The 10,085-nt window shown below is 40.1% G+C and overlaps 1 protein-coding gene across 1 annotated transcript; it reads left to right on the top strand.

The window, feature by feature from the left end:
• Window positions 1–2,948: 2,948 nt before the first annotated feature.
• LOC103705608 (uncharacterized) lies at window positions 2,949–3,903 on the top strand. The gene has a single exon (XM_008789390.5). The coding sequence runs from the start codon at window positions 3,158–3,160 to the stop codon at window positions 3,683–3,685; it is 528 nt and encodes a 175-aa protein (XP_008787612.1). The 5' UTR covers window positions 2,949–3,157; the 3' UTR covers window positions 3,686–3,903.
• Window positions 3,904–10,085: the final 6,182 nt, after the last annotated feature.

The following is a 10,085-nucleotide window of genomic DNA, read 5'->3' as shown; positions in this document are numbered from 1 at the left end:
AACCAAATCCAAATCTGAAGAATTTTGAATTTTAAATTTTGAATTTGATCCTCATGGAGGAGATCGTGCCTTGATCGAGGATGCCTTAATTGAAACCAAATCTAAATCCAAATCTGGAGGATTTTGAATTTTGAATTTGATCCTCGTGGAGGAGATCGTGCCTTGACCGAGGATGCCTTAATTGAATCCAAATCTGGAGGATTTTGAATTTGATGCTTATCACTAACTATACTTAATTCCTTCAATCACGACCAAACATCTAATAGGCTTTAAGTGATAAAGGATTTCAACCAAAAAGCTTAATAGTAGGAGGGAGGGGGGGTCAAAAGAAACTCAGGATATGGCAAAAGCATCTTTTTGGATCTTATGGTCATAGGAATGAGCAACTTTCATTTCAGCCGTTTGGTTGGAAGGAGTTCCATTCCCATTCTAATTTTGGAGGGAGTGGGAAATGCCCAAATCTTCCAAATTCTAATCCCTACTTTCTCATAGTATTCAAAATCCGTTCTGATTCCAAATTTGATTCCAGTCATTCTGATTTTTATTGTAATTCATTTCAATTCCAATTCCGATTTCGCCTCTGATCACGAACCAGATACAACTTAATTTGATTTGTAACTAAAAGTTGTTTCTAGTGGCACAAGTCACAATTAAATTTATAGCACATATAATTATATCCTTCAAATAAGAGCGACAGTATATAAGTGTATAAAGCTGATAGAAATTTAACATGAATACTGGGTAATAACCCAGTGGTCGCTCTGATGGTTATATTTTAGTCATGGACATCAAATTAAGGTGGTCCCCTGAGATCATGCTTCCAAGTTAAAGCTTCTTCCATGCGGATAAAACACCCGTGATCCCAGTTATTATCTAAGCAACAATGAGGACCGCTGACACGTTAAAGTGTCGTCCACTCGGTTCACGCGATTTAGCATGAAATATCGACGTTTTCTCTTTAAAAGTAACGAAAAAGTTCGAGACTCGGTGAAGCAGCAAACATCGGTTTAGATTTTTCTTAGCTTGAATGAGTAAAAAAATATTAAGACCCAGGTTGATGAGATGGTGGGGCATTTGTTGGTAAGTCAATTAGAGGGGGATTCAATCATGGACTTTCCATGTCAATTGTCAACCACTAGCTAAGTCAAAACGTTCATACTCAGGGTTTACTTTTAATCTCTTGACTTTGCATCGGCAAGTCAAAGATTTCATATTATATACTTTATCTAATTTCACCAATATCTATCTTTCAATCTATATTTACATGGACTTCCATACTCTTCAACTTTGTCAATATCCTAGGCAATCATATACTTGAAGAAATCTAGTATAAGAACACTAAATATGATTTCCCCAACCTATATCATCATGTAATATATTACATGCAAAGCACATAATTGTTGCAATCAAAAAACATTTTTTTTCTTTTAAATTCAGCTCAGGAGATAATTCAAGTTACACAAGAAAGATGATTTTTCCCTCACCAATATTTCACATGGTCCAAACACAAATTATGCAACAAACTCATCTTCCACTCCAATTACTCCATGCATGCAATTCACTTCCAAGGACTTGAATTTTTGACCCCTCACGAGCCAGCAAGGTTTCTCATTTGTAGACTAAAATATTTGAATTATTCTCAAGTAGTTTATGACCAATAACAAGTGTTAGTCGGCAGTTGGCAATATGACCATGTCAAAAGCGTGAGCATGCGGCCATTCGCCAAATATAGTCTTGCCGGTGACTATTCAATTTGTTCAAGCATAAGTGGTGCCGTCCTATAATCCAAACATTCCTCTCACAAAGAACTTTCCTCCCCAGTTATCCTGTCCTTTCAATATTAAAAACATTTGGACTAGTTTGGTTGGCAGAAAAAGAAAGGTGAAAATGTGGCTAACGAGAAAACAAAAAAATGTTTCTTGTTTGGTGGAAGTTTTGAAAGAAGAGAGATAAAAAAGTTGTGGTCTCCTTTTTTCCTAAAAATATTGTTAAATCATCAAAATTCATAGGTAAAATCTTTTCTTTTATTAAAGATATAATAGATATTTCTTATAATTTTTTCAGAAAAGTAGATCCGCAACCAAACATAATCCACTTTTGCATGTGCCATTTTTTCATGATCAACCAAACATGACAAAACTATTTTTTCATGTATCATATTCTCAGAAATCATCTTCCTAGAAAAAATATTCAAATAAAAAAAAATTCGCAAACAAAACAAGTCCTTAGGACTTCTTTAGTTCACAGGGAGAATTCTCTTGCTAGAAGGAAATATGATACCTGAAAAAGTAACTTTTGTATGTTTGGTTGGCAATAAAAAAAAAATCATAAAATAACTTATATTTGGTTGAACATCTATTTTTCTTAAAAAAAATATAAATAACCTATTATATTCTTAATAAATAGAATATATATATATATATATTTTATTTTCATAAAAAAACTATTTTTATTTTTTTAAGCAAAAATTAATCAAATAAAAATATTTTCTATTTTTTCGTTGACCAAACAAAAACGACTGCCTCAATAACACCTCAATTTCTCCCTTCCATTCCATCGCTCGGAAAGGTACATACAAACAAGCACGTGATTACACTTTCCTTTCATTCATGTTTCCTTTTTTTTCCCATTCTCACCGCCCTCCCACCCGCAACCGCGGTGGCTTCCACGCGGAATACCAACCAAGCGTCCACCCAAATTCCAGCAGGATCCATTCAGGAGGAGGTTGGATCTTTCCACGAAAGAAGGATTCAACTTCTTTCTCCCGAATCCACCGTTGGATCACCCATCGCACATGTCTGATTCATCTGCCTGCACAGCTCTCAAAGCGCCCGGTGGATGATTCAACGGTGGATTCGAATCTTTCTTTCGGAGGAAAGATCCAACCCCGATCCGATCCCCTTCCTCCTTTCCCGGTCTTTCTTACTCTCCAACGCGTAACCTTGCGTCAACGCAAGCTCCAGCCCGATTGTTTCCTCCTTTCCCTTCTTTCTGATTCTCCTACGCGTATCCAGAGAGCATACCGCCCTTGCCTTTAAACCCCATCCCCTCCAAGAACTTATCTCCAATCCCAAATCTCTCTCTCTCCTTTGCTCTCTTTTCCACACCAATCTTAGCTACTTCCTTTCATCTTCTTTTTTTTTTTTCCGACCTTCCGATGGGCAACTACGTCTCCTGCGCCCTCTCCACCGTTCCGAGCAGCAGAGCAAGAGCCGTCAAGGTTATCCTGCCGAGCGGCGACGTCCGGCGTATCATCGACGGGCCGGTGAACGCGGCCGAGATCATGCTCGACACCCCCGGACACTTCCTCGTGAACTCGCGCTCCATGCAGCTCGGTCGGCGCTTCGCGGCGCTCTCCGCCGACGAGGACCTCGAGATGGGTGACGTCTTCGTTATGATGCCTATGAAGAGACTCAACTCCATCATAACTGCGGCTGATATGGCTAGATTGTTGCTGGCTGCTAACAAAGAAGTCCGGAAGTCGAGGGTCCAGCCGGATTCTTCCTCTTCCTCCTCGTCGCAAGGGTCGCCGGCGAATCCCGTGGCGGCGCCGGCCTTGGATGATGTGGACGACGACGTTCCGACGGCGATGGGGACAGGGGAGTTTAAGTACAGATTGAGCATGTGCCGGTCGAGGAAACCGACGTTGGAGACCATCGCAGAGGAGGGCATCATCTCAAGATGAGAACAATTATATGACGCCTCTCTATCATGACTTTTTAGTGATCAAGCCATCAAGGGGAAGAAGATTTCAGACGTAGGCTTCTTTTTTTTCGTGTTTTTATAAAAAAAAAAAAATTATTTACTTGGTCCGTGATGGGGTGATTCTGTGACATGGTCTTATTCCTTGAATCACCATAAATACATCCAGTGAATATTCTAAAAGATTTGGTATTTTTTCTAGTGGACTTGGTAACTTTGCAAATCGAGAATGACGTTGTTAGCATCTTAGAATGGGTAAGATAATAATGAAATCAGGAAAATTGCGGTGCAATATATATCCATTTGCTGGACTTTTTTCCTCCAAATATCTGCACCAAAGCAGTAAATTAAGGGTGAAATGACCTCCTAAGAAGCCTGGTGGTGGCTTCTAATTTCAACTATTTTTCCCGAATAAGAGTTCACATATTTGAAAAGAAAAAAGTTTGCGCATGTTTCAGTATTTTAAAGATCGTTGGCTTAGAGTTTTATATGTCTGAACTGAGATATTTTCTTGTATTTTGCATGAATACTATGGTATTGTATTCTTGTATGTATAAGGTTGTGGTGTTCATTTCAATTGTTTCTTTTTTAAATTTAATTTTCAATATTTGTCTTCGTGTGGAGCGGAAGAAAAGGTCAAAAACAGTCTTATTGCCCTTGATCTTTCACACAGAAGATGGAAGAATTAATTAATGGTGCAGCCCTGTTCTTGAAAATTTGGATGATGTGTTGTTGATCAAATTGCTGACAATCTTGATCATGAGCAATTATGAATTGACCCATATTTGTTTGAATCTTCATAGTTTGTTTTGGATTTTGAATGATGTCTTGAATTTCAAGTTTAAGTAAAAAACCTTTTTATTTTGTGACATTTTCAGATTAATTTATTCATGAACTTTACCTTGAACAAACTTTTATGTTTTAGAATCAATACTATCTATCTATAAGAAAAGAAGAGGATATCATGTACTAGTCTAGAGTCATTCCATCTAACCATAAACCTTTGTAGAAATTTCTAACATTACTAATTCCTTATCTGTTCTCATACAACCCAAACCCATTAGTTATTAAACCTATATATTTTATAATAAAATATGTAAAAGATTTTTGTTTGACTATGCCGCATGGACATCTCTCTTCTCTTCTACCATCTTGCCCGAGCCCGCCACAGAATCTCACTGGAGAGTCAATGTGTTCTTCCATGCAGCATTTTTCTTAAAGATCTATAATAGATTGTACTGCAATTTAGGTACAAAGTATGAAAATGTCTATTTTGGCACCCAATAATATTAAAATCATAGGATTGATTTGTTAATTCTTCTTAAAGCACAAATATATGGAATATATTAGGTTTTATTAAAAATAAAAAAAAAAAGGAATATTATCTAATAATTATTTTAAACTATTAGTGATTATCTATTAAAAATGATATTTGAATTAACTGGAGGATATAGCTAGCTTCTTCACAAATTGAAATATAAACTATATAAAGAGGACAAGTAAATATTGTTTTAGGTGGTTAGTTGATTTTAAGGGCTATTATAAAAGTGGGAAAGATATTTTCTTGAAGCTTCGATATTGAATTTGAGTAATACGTCTAACTACTATATGCTGAATTGAATTTAACCATTTGAGAAATCTCACTTTTCACATTAGTAGATCAAGGATAATATTGTCACCAAAACCATAAAAAGATTAGGTAAATTATTACATGTCAGTATTTTACTCTTCCATAAAAGAAATATGATTATTGCTCTTGATTAATTATTCAACTTGTCATCCATTTGAAAGTTAATCTATATTAGAGATGAATAGCTGATGACACCACAAATTTTATAGCAGCCATGAAAAGCTGATGACATCACAAACTTCGAATGTAATCACAATGAAGTAGAGAAAAGCTGTTGGACCCCTAGATTAATTGATATGCCATACTCAAAGAGGAGCGAAAGAATTGGCAAAGCAGGCTCTCTAGCTAACACCCACAAGGACAACTTTGAGCTAGAAAGGACACCAATTTGTAGCACATATATTAGCAAAGTGGCACAAACTCCCCAAACTGCAGTGAAAGATGGATTAAAGAGAGCAAGCATACTCATCACGCGCTAGTGGTGGGACATTTGTAGTGTAATCCATGATCTAGCATGTTACTGAAGATTACAGGTGGATGTCAAACACCAAAAATGATGAATAAATCCAAAAATTGCAGCAAAAAACGCCCATTGTAGCAAAAATACGTGGTTCGATACCGACATTGTGCTAGTGTAGCCCCAATATGGGATTCGGTACTAAGACGGTGAACCTTGAAGCATACCTAGAACCATGCAGAGCTCATGAGGTTTCCACACCACTACAGGAAAACCAACCTATCCCAGCGCTTTTTGCAATCTTTAGCGACTCTTATAAACATCAGCTAAAGTCTCATTGACGCAACGCGAAGCGTCGCCAAAGCGTCGGCGATACCGGAGTGGCAAAATTTTTTGCCGATGCAAGACAAAAGCGTCAGTAAAAATTGGGATTTGCCGACGCTTATAAAGCGTCGGCGATAACCTGACGGACAAATTCCTCACGGCTTTCCTACTGATTTTTCCTAACGCTTTAAAGCGTCAACAATTGCCGACGCTTCAAAGTATCAGGAAATTCCGAATTTGCCGACGCTAATGTAAGCATTTGATGTGTCGGCATAGGCGTGCCGGGGCTGTGCCACGACGTCTTTTACCGACGCTTAAGAGCGTCAGAAATTGTATTTTTTTTTAAAAAATAAAAATCCAATTCATATTATAAAATACATATTATAAAACACATATTATAACAATATGAACCTGTATTACATTGACATATTGACACAAATACTCAGATTATTCGAAATATCAATATTGTCATATCTAATTAAAAATTTGCTTAATAAATTTAGAATTACAATGTACTCTGAAAAAATAAGAAACATATACATATCAAATTCAATAAAAAATAGTTTAGAAGGTTTCGGGGATGGGATTTAGCTCCATCATCATCGTCTCTACGAGCGTTTGAAGTATCAGGAATCTACAAAAAAAAAAGAGAAAACCTTAGAAATTAGGAATAATGTAATATATTAACTCATATATCATAATTGATAATATGTAAAGTATTCAAATATATATAGTTATTTTTTTGAGAAGAGAGAAATCGCTGCAATATGGATGAAATATTGGTGCTTTTGAATTAATATTGGTCTAGCCTATTGCGAAATCTTATTTGAAGCCATTTCATGGCCTTTGTATTTTTTTTTTTTTTTTTTCAGGATAACTTCTGTCTTCCATTACCTTGATCATGTCCGGACTTATCCTGCTATCATGTTTGGTGGTTTGGAAGGATCTCGTGTATGCACGGTTGCATTCTTCAAAATTGAATTTCGAAACTGCTCTTGGAGCAGTGTTGATGACTGGACATTTTGCTGACTGGGAATTCCATGTAGTTTTCCCGTTAAGAATTGTTATCCTTTTTGCAGCTTTTTTTTTTCATGCAAGATTAATAATTTCGGTACCGGATCTCTTATCAATACTATGTATGCTGGATACCTAAGTTGATTAGGCGTACCAGATTACCTAGTTGATTAGGCGTACCAAGATTCGGTATGCTGCTAGTATCAAGTCTTAGTTTAGTACCAGCAAAGATGGGTACATTGGATATGGGGTGAAGTGGACTGGCAAACGAATTGTATTTTAGGCGATAACATGTTTTAATTTGGGTTGATGATCGGTGATGGATGCATTGAACCAATATTTACTCCCTTTATGCTTCCTAAAGGGTTGGTCGTATTCTTAGCAGGATTGTTCTTATGTATAGTATCTTTTTTTCGCTTGTTTACACTTTTCGTTAATTCATGAATCATGAGCTAGCGTCAGAAATTTGCTGTCATGTGTTGCTACAATTTTCAAATTGGTCCGGATCTAACATCAATATTGTCATGTAAAATGCAAGCAACCGCCAACAATCATTCCGGATGTCTTGAATGCAAAAATTGCATTATAAATCTCGACGCTGCGTTTAACTAAGGAAGTGAGAAGAAGTATAAGTTTTTAGACCTTTTTTCATTCCATCTCTTACGTACGAAACGCTTCTAAGGATGAACATCAATTGTGTTTGATTCAGAATGCTGGCTCCCAGCACGAGCCTTAATCTTGATTATAGAATTTGTGATTGTCCTAAGTGGAAATTGACTTTTTTTTTTTTAAAAAAAAAAAGTCCTTAGCTCCTTTATGACTTTGTTATTTCATTTTGATTTTGAGGCTAGAAACAACCCCTGTCCATCTACTTTATATCCGCCGTATCCCCATCAGGGCCGGAGCCCAGGCCCCCAAACAGATTGATCTACTGCTCGTGATACAATACATGGGTTCTAATTATGCCATCCAGAGTTTCAGATCAAGCTTCGGTATCGACTTTATTCTATGTAGATTTTAACTCTTTAATGGTAGTATGAGTTCAGTCTGAACATTCTCTCTCTTTAAGAGTGACAAGAAGGGAAAATTTTTTTGAAAAAAAAGGGAAAGGAAGGAACTTTTTGGCCGAGCTTTTTTTTTTTTTTTTTTTTTGGTCAAAACGGTATTTCATTCATATACCTCTAACGTGAATACATCCAGACATATCAAAGAAAAGTAGACAAAATAAAGCATGTGGAACGCCCTCTAATCTAGACCAGAAGGCCTCTCCAGTATGCCGGGCAACATAAGAGGCGACCCAGTCTGCTGCACTGTTCGCCTCTCGGTAGGCATGGGCAATCTGACAGGAAGTCAATTCTCGTACCAGACTGCGTGTATCCCGTATCAGCGGGTGACCATCCCCATACGTGTCCACACCTCGTATCCAGTCAATCACTGTCGAGCAATCACCCTCAAGAACAAGTCTGTCGGCCCCCAGAACCCGTCTCGCGACCAGAACGCCCTCCCAAGCAGCCTGCAACTATGCTCCCACCACCGAACAGCCAAAGATACCCCGTCCTCCAGCCGCGATGAGTGTACCACGGTGGTCCCTGATCACGAAACCCACACCCCCGGATGCGCCATCCTCCGCCATACCACCATCGAAATTCACCTTAAGATAGCCAGGGGGTGGGGGTACCCAAGAGAAGAAACTAAACCTGGACGCTGAAACAGCAGTGCAGGTACCCCAGATATCCCTAGTCCTCCCAAGTGGAGCCGACGTGGCCAACATAGATATCTCCGCTGCCTGCTGCAGTGCTCTCTCCATCACAACCCGTGGGGGTAACCGCCCGCCCTCGAAGAGACGGTCATTCCTAGCCAGCCATATGTGATAGGCTAGGTAAGCCACAATGGAACCTGTCTCAGCATCCTCCGGCCTCCTAGTAGCCTCACGCAAGTACCGCAGCAGATCCTCCACCGACTCCCACAAGGGAGGGAGTAGCGCCGAGGCCGATCTCCAACACTGCACTGCTATCGGGCATCGGAGCAGGACATGGCCGATGGTCTCCTCAGCATCCAGGCACAGCTCACATAGAGATCCCATCCTCATCCCCCGTCTGGCCAACATACTCCTGGTCGGAAGGCAGCCCCAGGCCACCTTCCATAGAAAAAGCGCCACCCGGGGATGCACCCTCATCCTCCATATCCATCTGCCATCAATCCGCCTCTCCGGCTCCCTACTGGTCCACTCATGGATGTCCCTAGCACGCACCCTCGACCGGCCTGTCGAAATCCATACCAATCTGTCAGGCTCCGCCCGGAGCGGGATCGGTAAGGCCAAAATCCTCTCCGCCAAGTGCTCCCCAAAAGTCTCCTGAACAAACACCTCATCCCATCTCCCCTCCCCTGGGACTAGCAAATCACTAACTCGCCGTCCCATCAGCCTACCCGTGTCCACCATGGCCGGCAACCTGCTAATCGGTAACTCAGTCACCCAGCTATCCTCAAGGACATCCACCGACATACCATCCCCGATAGCCCACCGGATCGCCGGAAGCACTAATGAAGCCCTAGCACTGATCTCCCTCCAGATAGGGGAGTGGAACCGCCCCGCCCTAACACCAACCGTCAATGCACCGTACTTAGCCCTCATCAGAGAGGACCATATACTCTCGGGCTCCAGCATGAGGCTAGCTGCCAACCGCATAACCGAATCCTCCCGTCGTGCCACCAAGGACGGCACTCCCAAACCACCATGTCTAACCGGCTGACAGACCACCTCCCAAGCCACTAGATGTGCTCTGCCTCTATCACCACGCCTCCCCCAAATGAAGTCTCTGATAAGTCGCTCAACTGATCTCAACGAAGATACGGGGAGGACAGCGTGGGATATAAGATATATCGGAATAGCACTAAGTACTGACCGTGCCAATGTGACTCTACCCATCATAGATAATGCGTGCATCTGCCATCCCTCCA

This window comes from Phoenix dactylifera, chromosome 1 (assembly GCF_051530095.1).
Source record: "Phoenix dactylifera cultivar Ajwa chromosome 1, Ajwa_hap1_PhDact_Kaust_v1.1, whole genome shotgun sequence".
NCBI classification, from domain to species: Eukaryota; Viridiplantae; Streptophyta; class Magnoliopsida; order Arecales; family Arecaceae; genus Phoenix; species Phoenix dactylifera.
This window is presented reverse-complemented; position numbering and strand designations above follow the sequence as displayed.

Coding starts and splice junctions, on each gene's coding strand:
- LOC103705608 (XM_008789390.5), top strand. CDS start 3,158: ATGGGCAACTACGTCTCCTGCGCCCTCTCCACCGTTCCGAGCAGCAGA.